At 44.6% G+C, this 17,784-nt stretch overlaps 1 protein-coding gene across 4 annotated transcripts in view; it reads left to right on the forward strand.

Moving 5' to 3' along the window:
* Positions 1–17,784, forward strand: part of LOC139552319 (nuclear pore complex protein Nup214-like) — a 69,861-nt gene that overhangs the window by 36,232 nt on the left and 15,845 nt on the right. For 3 of the 4 annotated variants that reach the window (XM_071363942.1, XM_071363941.1, XM_071363943.1), the window contains exons 26-33: positions 540–612; positions 867–969; positions 1,101–1,150; positions 1,722–3,260; positions 11,311–11,378; positions 11,653–11,833; positions 14,262–14,429; positions 16,208–16,379. In XM_071363942.1, coding sequence (XP_071220043.1) covers positions 540–612; positions 867–969; positions 1,101–1,150; positions 1,722–3,260; positions 11,311–11,378; positions 11,653–11,833; positions 14,262–14,429; positions 16,208–16,379 — 2,354 coding nt within the window. The remainder of the gene's footprint in view (positions 1–539; positions 613–866; positions 970–1,100; positions 1,151–1,721; positions 3,261–11,310; positions 11,379–11,652; positions 11,834–14,261; positions 14,430–16,207; positions 16,380–17,784) is intronic. The other variant, XM_071363940.1, reaches the window with a different exon arrangement.

Raw genomic sequence — 17,784 nt, forward strand, 5'->3', positions numbered from 1 at the left:
GCTTTCCTCTATCAGAGGCTGAATATCTCTTGTACACCCCATCTCTAAGAACTCAGCAACTCTGTGTAGTTCCTGGAGTTCCAGTGTACTTGGCTGACCGCTGGCCTGCAATGTTATAGGATAGAGTTTAAGGTCATTATGACAGGGCTGTGAAATGCCCCAGGTTTCTCCCATGTGCCGGCGGAGGAGTGATACAAGTGGCGACTGGGTGGGAGCTGATTCATACAGGGGAACTCTCTCACACATCACACCTCAGTCCGAACCAGGTTCAAGTTCATGGGATGCATGACTCATAAACCTACACACAGAAACACTCACAGAAAACACTGCGTATACGAACACTAAAACACTGTTTTGCCATAAACAGAATCCAAAGTCTGAGTAGTGAGATGATAAATTACATTTAGCTTTGACTTAAGATAAACATGAACATTGATTGTTAGGTTCTCTAAAACACCCTCTTACTTTGTGTGTAGTTATTCTTGAAGCCATGGCAATGAGAGATGTATAAACTTTCCTTCTGTTGTTTTTCTCCTCAGAATTCTACTCAAGGCATACTGAAGATGTCTGCTGAGAGTATCCGCTCAGCTTCCCCCCAGGGTTTTGTGTTTGGTAAGTTCATAAAGATAAGATGTTTTAGATGCTCATCATATCAAACACGTTGGAAAATGCCTTCCACCTTTTCCCAGGTAATATTTTTTCCAAGGGTTTTTATATACTACAAATCTACAAAATTTCTGGGTGAACCATTTATACATGATTACATTCATTATATTACATATTTTATTAGCTCTTAGTATAAGGTGTGTTAGAACTATTTTGTCATGCTTATTTTAATGCCATCTCCTTCTGTCCCTCTCTCCCAGGCGGACCCCCTAAACCAGACGCCCTAGTTTCCCTGGCCTCCTCCAGCTCAGCCCCGTCACTAGGGGAGCAGAGCAGCAAAGCCTTCTCCTCCTTTACCACAGCGTGAGTCACTGGGGGTCAGCGGTCAGAGAGGGAAACTTCATGTCAGACGTTCTTGATCAGAAAACAGGAATGTTTTATTTTTTAGCTATGGCTGACTGTGTTTTCTCATACTTTATGATGCTTTTGGACAGGTCTGCCGGGGGCTTCAGTTTCTCCTCTGTGTCCCAAGGAGCTCCACCAGGTACCTCTCTCAAATGTACAGCCATATATGCCACTCGTTGGTGTTATTAGACAGTAAAGTCAGTGCTATAGTTCATTGAATGCCATATCAATGAATTACAGTGACTTCAATTAATAGCCCGGGTGTTTATTTTCTTAAATTACTGAAGACAGGCGTATTAGAGACAGGCGGAAGACACATTTAAGTTGAATGCATTCAGTTGTACAACTGACTAGGTATTCCCCTTTCCCTTTCTATTTGAGCCAGATGTCTATTTCTTTAAAGCACACAGCTTTTGCTCATTTGCATAGTTAATTGTTTAATTCCAGCATTCACTTACATAATTTAAATCAATTAACAAATAACACATTAAACCTCGTCAGCAATTAATTTAGACCCGCCATTTATTTGAAACAGGCGAGTATTTATTTAAATGTGTGCGGTTGCCCGGCTATTAAAAAGGACAGGCGGCTATTTTAGTCTCAGTGTTTAATTGAAGTTTTACGGTAGTCATGTATTAAATCTATTTGTTCAAAGTGTTTCAAAGTCTGGCATAGTTTGTAAATCTGCTGTCCATGTTTCTTCCTCCCAGTGAAGGACGCCAGTAAATTCTTCTTTGGCGGCGCTGGTGCCACCGGCAAGATGATGTTCAGCTCCTCTGCCGGGGAGGAACCCTTCTCCTTCATCCCAAAATCCACTTCCCCCGCCCTGGGGAGCACCAGCTCCCCTCCTCCCAGCATACCAGGGGAGCCTGTGAGGCCCACCCCCACCTTCAGAGTAGAGCCCCAGGCACCCAAGGTGGTAGGAGGAGAGACCCTGGGGAGTTTCTCGGGTCTACGCGTGGGCCAGGGGGACGAAGAGAAGCCCTCAGCGGCCGCGTTTAGCTTTGGCCAGCCGGACAATGGAAAGGGGCTAGGTTTAGGCACGGGGACGGCCCAGTTTAGTTTCGGGTCGACCCTCCAGCAAGGGAAGCCAGCTGAGGCTGCGTTTGGTGAGGCGGATTCTACCGTGACAGACTTATCCAAAACTTCATTCAAGCCTCCCGAACCAGCAGCCCTGGCGATCACCAAGCCTGCGTTCTCCACGTCAGCAGCCACCTCCTTCAGCAGCCTCCTAGCTGCACCCCTCTCTTCCCCATCCCCCACCTTGGAGGAAGAGCCCCCCAAAGCCCCCACACCCCCATCAGACCCCACTCCACCCCCAGAGCCTGTTCCCTCACAGCCCAGCCCCTCCGCCAGCCTCCCTGTTGCTGAGCTTGAGGTTACTACCTCCCCAGTGTCCTCAGTCACCCCCACCCCTACCATCCCTGAAAAAGCCCCAACTCCCCCTGCCTCGGCCCCCTCCCCAGCTCCCCCCATTGCCTCCACCACCCCTGTCCCCCCTGCCTCTACCAGCCCACCATCCCAGGCAGCCCCCAGCACTACCCCTGCCCCCGAGGCCCCACCACCCGCTATCACCCCTACCCCGAAGGCCCCACCACCAGCCTACCTGGCCCCCAGCTCTGACAAACCTGGCTCCATCTTCACCCAGCCACCATCCATCACCACAGATAGCACCACTATAGCTGTCACCAGCCTCACAACGGTCATAAACACCGCAACCCCTGCCGCCACCACCACCACCCCTACTGACTCCAACACCGCAGCCCCGGCTGGGGGCTCAGTTTTCGGACAGCCTGCTCCAGCGGCTGCCGGCGGCTTTAGTACCACCGGCTTTGGTGCTCCACCTGCAGGTGCAGGGGCTGGCTTTGGAAAACCTGTATTTGGGCAGACAGTTGGCGGGTTCGGCCAGCCTGTTCCTAACGCAGCCAGTGGCTTCGGTTTTGGGCAGTCTGCGTTCGGGGCCAGCCCTGGATTTGGACAGCCTGCAGCGGCCACCACTGCTGCAGCTGCTAGTACCGCTGCTAGTGGAGGTGGTCTGTTTGGAGCCCCCAGTGCCAGCAATGCCAGCAGTTTTTCCTTTGGTACCCCCAGCGCCAGTACGGCCAGCAGTACGGGCACGGGCCTGTTTGGGCAGCCGAGCGCAACCCCGGCCTTCGGGCAGCAGAGTGCTGGGTTTGGACAAGGCTCTGTGTTTGGAAGCAACACCACCACCACATCCTCTACTGGCTTCAGCTTTGGACAGCCTGCAGGTGAGTGTATCTGTGATATGTCACATGTTTGTGAAAATGCACTAATACGAAGTAGCTGTTAGGCCTCTGCATTCCATATCACAAAACTGGAAATGAATGGTCAATGTAATGGTATGTATTTTATATGTGGCAGACAGCTCAGGACAGTGGTCTTATTGGAAGAGCATCTCTTGGACATCACCATGACACTATTAAGTTGTTTTAAGCCTCTAGCATTTACACAGACGGCCACTCAAGCTGCCAATCTGTCTTTCTTATTGACTGGATGTACAATCTCTTTAGGAATCAGATGATACCTTAAATGTTTATGGATTGGATTACCAGATTCTAGTTGATTTTGATTGATCTCCAAAATCCATATTTAGGACTACTAGGCTGGTATTATTTCAGCCATGGTATGTTGACCTATACAATTGCAGCATACAGTCCCTTTGCAAAGTATTCAGAGCACTTGACTTTTTCCACATTTGAAGTTACAGCCTTATTCTAAAATGTATTAAATATGGATTTTTCCTCATCAATCTACACACAATACCCCATAATGACAAAGCGAAAACAGGGATTTTGAAATTTTGGCTTAGTTATTTAAATAAAATACTATATCACATTTACGTAAGTATTCAGACCCTTTACTCTACTTTGTTGAAGCACCTTTGACAGAGATTACAGCATCGAGTCTTGGGTATGATGCTACAAGCATGGCACACCTGTTTGGGAAGTTTCTCCCATTCTTCTCTGCAGATCATCTCAAGCTCTGTCATGTTGGATGGGGAGCGTCGCTGCACAGCTATTTTCAGGTCTCTCCAGAGATGTTAGATTGGGTTCAAGTCCGGGGTCTGGCTGGGCCACTCAAGGACATTCAGAGTCTTGTTCCAAAGCCACTCCTGCATTGTCTTGGCTGTGTGTTTAGGGTCGTTGTCCTGTTGGAAGGTGAATCTTCTGAGGTCCTGAGTGCTCTGGAGCAGGTTTTCATCAAGGATCTCTCTCTACTTTGCACTGTTCATCTTTCTTTCGACCCTACCTAGTCTCCCAGTCCCTGGCGCTGAAAAATATCCCCACGGCATGATGCTGCCACCGCCATGCTTCACTGTAGTGATTATGCCAGGTTTCCTGTAGACGTGACGCTTGACATTCAGGTTTTTCATGGTCTTGAGAGTCTTTAGGTGCCTTTTTGGCAAACTCCAAGCAGGCTGTCATGTGCCTTTTACTGAGGAGTGGCTTCCGTCTGGCCACTCTACCATAAAGGCCTGATTGGTGGAGTGCTGCAGAGATGGTTGTCCTTCTGGAAGGTTCTTCCATCTCTACAGAAGAGTTTAGAGCGCTGTCAGAGTGACCATCAGGTTCTTGGTCACCTCCCTGACCAATCCCCTTCTCCCCTGATTGCTCAGTTTGGCTGGGCGGCCAGCTCTAGGAAGAGTCTTGGTGGTTCCAATCATCTTCCATTTAAGAATGATGGAGGCCACTGTGTTATTGGGAACCTTCAATGCTGCAGTAATGTTTTTGGTACCCTTCCCCAGATCTGTGCATCGACACAATCCTGTCTCAGAGCTCTACGGACAATTTATTCTACCTCATGGGCATGCACTGTCAACTGTGGGACCTTTATATAGACAGGTGTGTGCCTTTCCAAATCATGTCCAATCAATAGAATTTACCGCAGGTGGACTCCAAGTTGTAGAAACATCTCAAGGATGATCAATGGAAACAGGATGCACCTGAGCTCAATTTCAAGTGTCATAGCAAAGGCTGAATACTTATGTAAATAAGGTATTTCTGTTTTTTATTATTAATAAATATGCAAACATTTATAAAAACCTGTTTTCGCTTTGTCATTATGCTGTATTTTGGATTGATTTCTGAGGAATTTTTATTGCCATTTTAGAATAAGGCTGTAATGTAACACAATATGGAAAAAGTCAAGGTGTCTGAATACTTTCCGAAGGCGCAGTATGTAGGAAAAGAAGCAATGGGGAATCCTGACAAAGGCAGTTACCTCAGTTACTCATCCAGTCAGAGCTGCTGCCAAAGTGCTTAAATTAATGTAGTTGTTTTCCCTCTGTGGGACTGAGCGGCATCATTAGGATGGGTATTTATCACGCCATTAGGATAATGGAGTTTAGAGAGAAGGCCACTACTCTCTGATGGTCTTATCCAGTCCAATCCCATCCATCCATCAGGGCGTGTTAGGATCTGCTGGTATTGGCTGGCAGACCATACTCCTCCATGTGTCCATGGGTCATAGGCCTCTCTAAATCACTATGCTGGAGGAAGTTGGAATTGACTACTGGTATAGGGTCAGTTTTGTTTCACCTGGTACCGATGTGGTTAGGGTTGAGGATGGTGGTTAGCTGATCCCTGATCTTTACTTCTAGGGGTAAGCTCTACCTTGACCCTGTAAACCCAAGTATAAGGTAAACACTCGACTTATTGCCGGGACGATAGCAGTATTTCGATAGTCGTTAGTATCGTGACAAGGAAAACAATGCAAATTTAACTTCTTTAGAAAACAGCCCTAATTTTGGAAACAAACATTGTTTATATCCAGAGTCACATTTAATTTATTTTGCAAAATATAGACAAAATGTACATACTGCAGTTTTTTAAAGAACCGAGAGTTACTGTTTAAAATGTTCACGTTACGGGTATTGTCACAACCCTACGGTACATGTTAGCAAAAATTGCTGAACTGCAAATTACAGAAGATTCAATGTTTTGTTTGATTATGCAAATTATAGTATTTTAGCAACATTAAATCTTATTATAATCTGTTCATATACACCCCCAGGAAGAATATAACACAATTATTTTTATTTTTTTTACATTTTCTGACAAACGAGCACTTAAATATGATCATTTTCACGTTTTCATAAATTGTTAGAATGTTTGGGATTTATGTATACTAAGGCATTTGTGAAAATTTGATAGCAATATAGAGTGGGAAAGCAGCCATGCGTTTGGACAATTAATAGACACTGCAGGAAATAATACCTAATAAAAACGTCTCTCCTCCAGGACCGGAATCTATGGAGACCGGTGTGCCATAGCCAATCGGCGCTTCAGTAGGCCTTTATACAAATAACCCATTTGCCACACGGGCCTGCCATCATTCACTTTGAACTGTACTGTGTGTTTACAGGCAGTAGCAACTGGCGACTTTAGATCATTAAAACGCATTCACCAAATTCCACAAAATACACCTGAATTTATTTTTTCAAAAATGTAAATACCACGAGTTCTCTTACATTTTGGAACTTTACAGTCCTATTGATCAAACAACCATGAAAAGATAGGCTTTCTCTCCCTCAGTTATGCACATCAACAATAAGATCAACAACTAATGCTAGTCAGAGCAAGATGAGCTAAAATCTAACGAGGGAACATTCGATAAACCCTTTCAAACTTTTTCAGCTAGTTGGCCATCAGAATTTCACTGATAAAAGATGGGTAGCCTGTTTGTCCATCTGCAGCTTGCCTGCCAATGCATTTTTGTCCCAACCAAGCGCCCAAGCTAACTGGCTAAAGTTGTCGAACTTGCTAGCTAGCTACTTCCAGACACAGAGAACACCTCACTCTGACCGTTTTACTCGCCCCAGCAGAGCTGATTATCTAGAGCGTTCCTGACTAACTATTACTTTTTTGCCTACGTTTACTGACACTGGTCATATTCAGCGGGTGTTGCACGTTTGTAAGTTCATCAGTTATTCTGCACACTCAGATGAGTGCTCTGAAATTGGAGTAGATAGAGTGAATTTGCAAACGCAGGAGATATGCTAACTGGATAACAGTTGTTCAGCATAGCTGCTAGCAAAGCAAAGCGATTCACATTTCTTGCTAGCTAACCAAATGACACCTGCATCTCTAGCTGTGTAGCCACCGAAAAACTATATGACTTGAAAAAGTCAGTCACTCACCCACTCCTCCAATGAAATTACATCCTCCTAGCTAGCTATCTAGCAAACATTAGGCTCTGTGTTTTGAGCATGCTACATAAATAGATACGCTAGCCTATTTTCCATGTTATCACTAACTTGTGATCATTGCCCTTGCTAGTTTGATTGTATTGACATTCCCAGCCTTCGTTACAGTCGTCCGTTTTTGTCCAGAATATTAATTGTAATTGAAACTGAAACAGTGCATCCCAAATGGAGGCCGCAAACAATGTACTAAGCCAGCTGTGATTTATAACCTGATAGTAATATTTTTTGGACTACCAAAATATGTATTGGTAAATTATATTAATCATTAATTGAACTGTATGCATTTATTCTGCCAACAGTGCCTTACTGTATGTCATGGAATGTTGAATCAAGTCGAACATATTTTTAAAACCTCTTGTAACATTTGTTTTGTAGCATAAACTGGGAATTTGATATTTTTTACTGCTATGATTCTGTTTTATAATTGCAAAGTAGTTAAAACACTGTCAGTTCCACTTTAATTAAGCCATTATTATGTCACCACGTAAAAAAAAGAATTTGGATGGTGAAGTAATGTTGAGCCGGGAGTTGCCCTATTCCCAGGGATTCTCTGAATTCCCACCCGTGCTAAGAGGGGCTGGGCCGCGGGAAGACAGTTGACCTGTCTGTGTGTGTCACAACAACTCAGCAGTTACTGAAGCAATGTCTCGGTTCTGACTGTCCTAGGGCTCTGTGTTCCCACCCAGATAGGCTTTCTGTTATATCATAGTGACAATGTGTCTGTCTGGCCATATGCATGTACTAATAGTGGAGATAGGCTTACACTTCAAAGCCACGTTGGGATTACTTTTTCATTTTAATTACACAAAGAATTGAATGTGTAATGCCCCACCGGCTAACTGCACATAAGACTTGTGGAAGCAGGGTTAGTCACGCTGTCAAAGTGATGAGGTGAACAGGAAATCTGAACTAGTTATCTGTAACGGAGGAGGTTGTGATGGGGGTTAATTGAGCTCACTGGTGCGCATGGTCTGTACAACTGTTGGTGCCTTTGTCAGTCTTTACTGTATTAGATAGGCAATATGTGAGGAGAGCAGCCCTTGGCCAGTCATTTATCTGCGGAGCCCCACAGCAGGTTAAACATGAATTAGGCCTACTTACCCTGCATCAGAGCACGCCTGGTCGATGTCGCACTTAACAGAGCTTGATTAAGATGTTATAGCCAAAGACCAGACTACATTAAATCTGTCTTGAAACAGAGGAGGAACTGCCTGAACTTGTCTAATAAGAAAGCCTCATTTTACATCATAGACATGGAAGAAATCGGAGAGACTTTAACTTTGCTCTGTAAGCCTAGGGGTGATTTCTCTTAACTCTATTAGCAGTTTGGTAGAGAGGGCAGTTAGGGGTATCTAAGGGAGTGTTAATAGCCAGGGTCATGTTTGTTTCTAAATGTCTTTGTGCAGGTCTGAGGTGACAGCAGCCAGTCTTATAGCTACAATAGCCAACTAGCTAGCAATGCCAGGACAGCAACAGGTGTTACACTATAAATGGCCCTAGAATTCCTATTGAGTCTGGATATGTGTTATGCATTCCCATGTATTATTTCTGTCCCCTTCACGGCTGGCTAGTTATTTCAGGCAGTATATTGTCAGCATAGCTATGTGAACTAGCAAAAGGGCTGCTGTTACATTTTAGTTCGTTGCACGTCCGTCGTCCGCAAACTGCACATGAACATTCGTGAATGTATTCGTTAATAAAAATGCATGTTGACTGTTCCTTAGGGCTGCCCCCGGAGAGAGAGAAAAAAGAAAAAGACTTGTCACTTCTTTCGACCAATCAACTGGTCCAAAAGAAAATTTAAATATTTTTCCATATATAGACACACCTTATGTGATTTAATAAAATCAACTAAATGTAGGCTACTGAGCTTGTCTGATGCTTTAAGCACACTGTGATTAAATGCTTAACACACAAATGACTCGAGGGAGCCAGAGATCAAGATTGCCTAACCAAAATAAAAAAACATGTTCCCGAATCATCTCCTCCCTCTGCTGCTAGCCTTCGCAGAGTCTGCCACTACGCCAGTTATGATTTTCATATGCACGTTCTTGTGGAACAGTTCAATTTATTTGATAATAAAGTCTTCATATCTCAAAATCGTTGTCATGTGATTAATAAAAATGTTATCTAAATGAAAATTATACAAATCTAAAAGTAACTTCTATTGCCATTGCCAACTATGTAAAAATAGCCTACCTGAAGCCAAAAAATAAAAACATTGCAGCCTGCAGGTAGAAAATATCCTGATAAAAATAAATTACATTGGCTATTCATGGCCTCTCTGCAAGGAACTTCAAAAATTGTATCAACAATCAACTTGGTCCAGCCTGAAGCTTGCACTAACAAACTTGCATCATTGTATAAAATATTAAGGACCCTCAGTTTCCCGGGCCAGTGAGCTCCAGACAGACACAGCTGTAGTCTATTTGCTTAAGGGATAAGTAATCAGGTATGCCTATTTTAAGACGTTTCCACCGGTTCGGAGCATGACATTTTCCCCCCACTTTTTTCGAAAGGGAGAGAGCTGGAAAGATTTTTCAAACAGGCTACATTGAGGAACTATTGTTATTCTCAATGGATGTAAAAACAGACTGAGTTTACTTGCTGTTTGCGGTGAAGAAATAATTCCTTTGACGCTCCACAGCTCATTAGTGGTGGTGAGTTAAATCAGAAATGCTATCAGAACCCCAAATGGGCACATTTATAAGCCTACGTTTGCACGCAGGCCAGGTAGCCAAGGCCTACTTCTGTGTAGTCAGGTACGTGTCCTTACTCAACATTGACAGGAGCCCTCCATACGAAACACAATGAATAAATGGACAACTCGTAAATGGAATGAAATATACCAAAACTTGTTTCTCACAAGTGTAACCTAGGTTGTGTAACCTAGGTTGTGCGCTCTGCAAACAATGTGTCCACTCCGACAATGAGAACTGTAAAAGATTGTAATATTGAATGCCTATATTGAATGCATTAACAGAAATTACTGTAACCAAACAAACATTGTAGATGATAAATGATGGGAATTAACGGTACATGTACTACTGGTGATACTGGTGTGCCATCCCCGCGTTCTCCCCAATGGATTAGTCCACTCAGACAGGCATCAATCAAGACATGTGCAATACATTTTTGTTGTTGCAACTGCTCAACTAAAATATTCTCGATCGACCAACAGCCCATCAACCAAACAATCGACCAGTCGACTAAATGCAGTCAGCCCTACTGTTTCTTTTATAGAAAATTAGCATACACAGTCAGAAGCATTTAATCTACGCCCTAAACTTGTTCACAAACAATGTCACCACATGGACTAATTCAATCCACAGTAAATGATAAGGTGGGTGTCATGAGTGAGTGAGTCATTGCCAAGTCCCAGGTCCAGACTAAAGGCAGTCCCAGCATTAATTTGTAGACCTGTCCCCATACTCTGAGAGAATAACATTTCATGTTCCGCCTGATTATTAGAGGGGAATTGATTCTCGGCACGGGGGATTTAATGGACAGTCGTACAGCCCGCTTTCTAAAAGCCACCGATTTAAAGGGGGAACGAGCAGAGGCCCAGGCAAAATGGAAGTGGAAGAAAAGGGAAATGTGGAGTTGACTGGTGGAAGATATCCACCAGCCAGTATGGCTGGCTTTCTCACACACACAGCTTACGCTCTGCCACACACACAGCATGTACGCATCGATCTACAGTTTGTCAGAGGGCTTATCACACTGCATACATATCCAGTGTACATGGTGGCATTGTGTCAGAGATAAATGTGGGGATTTGTCTTTTTCTGCTCCACTGTCTTCCCCCCCTCAGTCATCTATAACCTGCAAAGAAAATAGTTCTGTCGCCATAGTCTAATGCTGCTGGAACGAGACCATCCATAAAACGACTGCACTATCAGCGTACACACACACACACACAGTTCTGACTTCCTACCATTGTCATCATCGCTAACCTTAAATGACTGTACGTCTAAAGGACAAATTGTGATAGTTTGCATGGTTGTATTGTACAGAGCCTGCTTAATGTATTTTATGTGCTACTTATTATTTTCTGTCCTCTTCCCTCCCAGCTTTCGGAAGCTCCTCCACTACCTCAGTGTTCGGTCAACAGCCCAGTACTGGGAGTGTCTTTGGACAGGTAACATTCACATTTGACAGTGTGTACAAAATAGACAACCATCCTACCATTTTGATATGTAACACTTCAGGGAAAGACTCCCAAATGCCCCTCTTCAAATGTGCACACGCTCGCACCACTCACATACACATTAGATGTATTATTGCATTTGGGTAAGAATCATGGAGAGAACTCATCAGGGAGGCTCATATGTACTTATTACTGCATAACCATCACTGATCATTGTGATCTTGTTGTGACCGTGGCTGTGCACCCCTCCCCCTATCCTACCCAGCAGCAGCCATCCAGCGGTGGGGGTCTGTTTGGATCTGGCTCTGCCCCGGCTGCAGCCTCCCAGCAGGCAGGGGGAGGCTTCTTCAGCGGCCTGGGGGGCAAACCCAGTGAGGACGCCGCCAACAAGAACCCTTTCGGCACTGCCGCTGCCACCGGGGGCTTCGGACAGCCCAACCAGACAGGTGGGAGAAGGGGTCGAGAAGGGTTGTAGCAGAAAGGATGACTGATCTTAGATTTAAACTTCCTGTTAAATTTTAAGACGGAAGGGTGCAGTTATCATCAGCAGGGGGGACCCTTTGATTGACATCCCTCTTGCACAGAATGATAAAGTCCACTGCAAACAACACAATGCAAATCACCAGAGTTCTTAAAATTATAGCTAAAATATTTTTGCATTAATGTTATCAAGACCGATGTTTTCATGTGGGGGAAGGTAGCGAATATAATAATCTTTTTTGTTTCTAAACACAGCCTCACGTAAATCGATTTTCCTCAGCATTATGCTGCGAGTCTTAATCTCATAAGCAGAGCAGTGATTTAGCCTGTTGCTACTGGAGGCACTGACAGCGTATGTATCTGTGCTATCCTATCTATGACACAACATGAGTCAACACAACACAACCATCCTCTATAGCTCCAGGTCATATGTTACTGCTCAACAGAATGGCATAGTTTTCCATAGCAAATAGGCTTTTATCTGTATGTTTTCTTATTCCTCTAATGCACACAAACTGCATCGAATCATCCATGTTTGTTCTGTAGATGAATGCAAATATGTTCATATTTTCCCAACCTTGAGGTGGTACGTGATTCATTTGTGTTAAACAATGTTAATGAAATCATTAGTCTACTTTTCTTCCAAACTATATTTCACTGTGGTACTGTACATGTAGGTTTGATGAGTAGAAATATCCACTTGAGCCACCCCCATACTGTCCTATGCCCTATTTTGTTCTGAATTGAAATGGTGCAGTATTCTGATTATGGCTATGTGAATATGTATGACCCATTTCATAGGGACTATGTGATAGTATAGTATATCCCTGGTTTGCCTACGGCTTTGATTCTTATGAGATATGTCATGCTATGGCACTCATGTATTGCTTTTTATTACATTTTCCCTGAACATATTCTTACCCACATTTTCACCCATGTCTTTGCTGCATGCAGACCATTAGCTTTTAGTCAAATTCCTCAATTCCATTGTTTCTTTGACAATCACCTTTGGGAAGAGCACTGCAAATGACTATTTTCCTTGAGTCGCTCTTAACTGACAGTAGGCGTTGTGCCATGCTGCGTAATACATCAAGTGTCCGTCCCAATGTCTTCCACACACACCTAATACCATTTAGCCACATATCCATTTCCTCCCTCCTTGTCTCTATGATGAAAAGTGACCCCCTTTATCTGGTAGTCAGTCAGGTAACTTGTTTATGTAACCACCCAGCCACAGGAGAATCCATTTTGATTTGAAAGGTGATTATTTTATTTTCTCTCAAGTTGTTTGCTTTCAAGTTACTATGTTGCAAATTGTTGGAGCGGGAAGTGCTAAATTGCATCTCAAATGAGATTTCAGTGTTGCGTGTCATTTACACACAAGTACTTTCCATGCTCAGTATTACCATTATGGTGAAAGCATTGTGCAAAAAAAGTATGAAAATGTCTCCTAGAAAATAGTCTGGACTCTCTATGCTGATTTGATATATGATGTCTGGGACTTGAAAAAGATGTGTGAAATGAACATTGCAGGAAACCTTAATTCGAAAACTAAAATTTAACGATCGGAAATTAGGCTTTTAAACATCTCTCCAGTGTCTCTCTATCAAAAAGAGAGGAAAGATTTAAATGAGTATTGAAACATTGGCAGCGTTGACATGGGGGCCACATCTGCCAGTGCAGTCGGAACAGAAAGTGACCAGTGGGCTGTTAGGTTGCAACTGATCCCAGGTCAGATGAAGAGGCCGACTTCCCAGCCATATAAAAGTGAGACGCACTGCACTGTGAAGATCAAAAGACAGAGGGAGACCTGGGTCAACCGGAAAGTGTGTTCTTCTCATGACACCCCCGAAACAATATTCCACCACATTGTTCTAGAGATGAACATCTAATGAGCTTGGAGGGAGATGGATGGAGAGAGAGAAAGAGAAAGAAGTTAGGCGGCTGATTTTCCTCGCATGATTTTGAAATGGATGTGTCTGAGTGAGGAATCGTGGGCAGAAAAGAGAGCTCTGTGAAGCTGTCAAGGGTTTCCCATAGCATTGCTTAGGCAGGATGCTTAGTGGCGCTCTGTCTAGAAATCTTTTGGGATCATTTTACGTCTTTAAGACTAACTATTGGAAACACATGGTTGGTTTACTTTTGTGTAGAAACTTTTGTTTTCCTCTCTATCTATTGGAAACACTAAGGCTGTTGACTTAACTATAAGTTAACTGGAACTGAGTACTGGCCCTTCAAATGTTCTGCTGCTTGAGTTCCTGCACCTCTTATAGAATATTAGCTTAAAACTATTGCACCTAAATATGAACAGTCCCAGCACTCAAAATGAGTACAGGCACCTATTTCAGTTTAGCACTGCTATAAATCCATTGTTAACCTCTGTTTGTCCTACAGGAGGAACTACCCTGTTTGGGAACAGCGGGGCCAAAACCTTTGGCTTTGGCTCCCCAGCGTCAACATTCGGAGGGGGGGAGCAGACGGCCAGTGGAACCTTCAGCACGGGAGGGGGGAGTGTGGCCGCTCAGGGGTTCGGCTCCTTCTCCACCCCCACCAAACAAACAGGTAGGCTACACCCTCACCCCAAAACAAGTGACAAGTCACCCAGCTCTGTCAACTCCAGACTTTTGTGTCCATGGTGATGTACTGTATATGTTCAAAAGTGTTATCCAACAATGTTACAAATAACCCTTCTGTTGTTAGCCGCACTGCTTCTTGACACACTGCCCGCTTAACCGAAGTCAGCGTGCATGCGCCCGGTCAGCCACCAGGAGTCGCTAGAGCACGATGGGACAAGGACATCCCGGCCGGCCGGCCAAACCCTCCCCTGACCCGGATGGTGCTGGGCCAATTGTGCACCGCCTCATGGGTCTCGGTCGCGGCCGGCTGCGACACAGTCTGGGATCAAACCCGGGTCTGTAGTTACGCCTCTAGCACTACGATGCAGTGCCTTGGGCCCCCCGAGTGGCGCAGCGGTCTCTTTACAATACCTTCTACCCTCTGTGAACGCATTCCCCATCACTATCCCCTCCAGTCTCTTTGACTGTAATAGTAACAGCCATTTACATTCTTGGCTCCGTCTCTGATGTTGTCCTGTCCGCCTCGGGCTATTGATGCGGCGGGCGGCTCAGTGACGTGTGAGGGTCAGAGAGAAGGGCAGGTGGTTATGGAAGAACACTCCACACACGCATCACTTCCTCTTTGGCCCTGTGGCAGCAGCAGATCCACTCCCTGCAACCTCAGTTGCCGCCAGTGCTTGCTCCCCAAGGAGAGACTCACTCTGTACTCCTTTATCATCTGAGTTACAGCTAGAGTCACATTATCTCTCTCTCTCTGCCAGTACAGCACTAGTAGATCATGGTTAGGCTATCTTTGTAGCATCTTTCCGAGCTAATGAACAGTCTTGGCGTCGACTTGGCTAAAGAAGTCAAAGCATCAATCAATTTAGTCAACGCCGTTATATTTCCTCAATTTAGCAAAAAATATAGCATATCTTAGCAATTAGAGTCATAGCGTTCCCCAAAAGTTAGCACCACCGCAGTTTTGTCTTGGCATTTTACTCAGCTAGCTATATAGCAGTAGCATCTACCCCTAAACTCTTCTGGTCATATTCACAAAGCATCTAAGAATAGGAGTGCTGATCAAGGATCAGGTCATCCCTCTTATTCATTACCTGATCATAGATTAGCCCTCGTACTCTGAGACGCTTTATTAATACGGAACCTGTTTTTTTTGGCTACTATCACTGGCCAGGGTCCAAGGAATGTAATCCCATTACATTAGCCCAATCAATTATTCACTGGGCCGTGCTCGTAGCCAGGCTGTCATTTCAGTGATCCCCTCTCTTTATGACTCTCTTTTCATCCCAGAGAGTGTGTGGTTGGAAATTGATTCCCATCAAGCCCTCATCGCCCCAATGCTGTGTGTGTGCGTGCGTGCGTGTGTGAGAGAGAGAGAGAGAGAGAAATCTGTTGTCCCTGAACAGAAATGGAGGTGTTGTAGAGCAGACCACAATACAATAAAAACTTTATTTATCATGTTGGGGCTGTTAGTTTCAGGGCAACAGCAGGTGTGACATACACATCCATCAAAGTTGAGGAAGAATATAAACATTGCCTGTGTTTGCTTATATTTTTGAAGTATTTACTTATGTATGGTTAGTATTAGACTGTGGTAAGTGTCCCCTGAGACATTCTGTCCTGCCCGCCCATCTCAACGAATTCAAGAATATTGCTCATATACGTGTCAGCTTTATTCATGTAACCATCCCTCTCACGTATTGTTATCAAAGCAAAGTCAGCCAACTTACTCTTCCTCACACCCCTCTATCTGTACCCCTTCAGGTGGTTTTGGGAGCGCCCCTGTGTTCGGTAGCCCCCCTGCTTTCGGGGGCTCCCCAGCGTTTGGGGGGACAGCAGCGTTTGGCTCGGCCCCATCCTTCAGCAGTCCCATGGGCTCCTCAGCCAGCAAGGTGTTTGGAGAGGGCACGGCAGCCGCCAACGTGGGAGGATTCGGGTAAGAGAGACACCCATATGGAGAGTGAGATGTTTTGTATTGTTCTAAAATGACAGTGTAGAAGATCTCAATATTCTTGATTAGTAGTCTTGCAAGGTTTTTATGCATTTATTGCTGTATATTGGTTATTGTCTTGGTTTTGTTATGTATATTATGTATAGGGGCGGCAGGTAGCCTAGGGGCGGCAGGTAGCCTGGGGCGGTTAGGGGTTAGAGCGTTGGGGCAGTAACCGAAAGGTTGCTAGTTCGAATCCCCAACCTCCTTTCTCAACTTGGGCATAATACCCTAAACCCCGCTCGGCTACACTGGCACACGTTAATGAGCTTGACATTTTAATTTAGGAAAGTCCACAATAGTTTAGTATTGAAGATTTACTTACGTCAAGTATTTAAGTATTTCTGGTATTTGTTTATCACTATACATCAGGGGATGGAAATCAGTCAGCTATAACCACCCAGACCTCCTGCAGAGTCAACCTTTGTTCTGAATTTAACCTCAACCCTCATTGTACAATTATGGGAGAAAATGGGATTATTCCTCCATCCCCTCCCGCTCAGCTCCCTCTCCCCCTGGAGCAGCCCCCCTCTCCCCCTGGAGCAGCCCCCCTGGCACGTGCAGGCCTGCTGAGGCGTTGGGCACCTCTGCCAAACCCCAAACCACGTAGGCAGGCAGAGCTAGATTATTCCAGATAATCCCACTCTGAGGTCATACCGCCAGCAGATTAAGATGGGCTAGTTCCCCCCTTCTCTCTAGCCTCCCTCTCTCTCTCCTCCCTGGGGTTGTTGTATTAGGCACAGGTCTTCTAGAGGGAATTGCCAACTAAACCCCCACCCCTCAATTCTCTACCACGCCCTCTACACACAGACACACGCTTTACACCCTCTGCCTCGGGTCCTGTTGGTTGCAGGGAGATGGGAGCTAGCCTTGCCGTGCGTGAACTCATCTCTCTCTTTTTCTTATTCTTCTCCCATTCTCTCACTGCTTTCTCTATTTAAGTTGTCAGGGTTTCATCCTATTGGGCTGTCAGATGGCAGCAGGCCCAGTGGCTTGGTGTTTTCATTCATTCCCTTCCTCCATTCAGTCATACTTATTAGATTTTTTTTTAAATGTGTTATTATGTCAGGACTCGTGAGGTAATTTTTTTCCCAGTCTTTATCTCACTTGTTATCACCCCGTCGTCTTGTTTACAAGGAGAAATATTGATAAAGTTGTTTACGAATGCCTGTCCTAGTTTTGTTGTTTTCCAAACCCCTGCAAATATTTATTGAAAGATGGTTTCGATGATACAGTATTTCATGACTCCCTACAACCAGTAAATGTCACCCTCCCTATCTTTTTAAAGTGGCTCCTCAATTTAGCAGTTTGCCGTACCTAGAGATGAGGCGATTGACCCAAGGGCGGTGGA

This window comes from Salvelinus alpinus, chromosome 24 (assembly GCF_045679555.1).
Source record: "Salvelinus alpinus chromosome 24, SLU_Salpinus.1, whole genome shotgun sequence".
Lineage (NCBI taxonomy): Eukaryota > Metazoa > Chordata > Actinopteri > Salmoniformes > Salmonidae > Salvelinus > Salvelinus alpinus.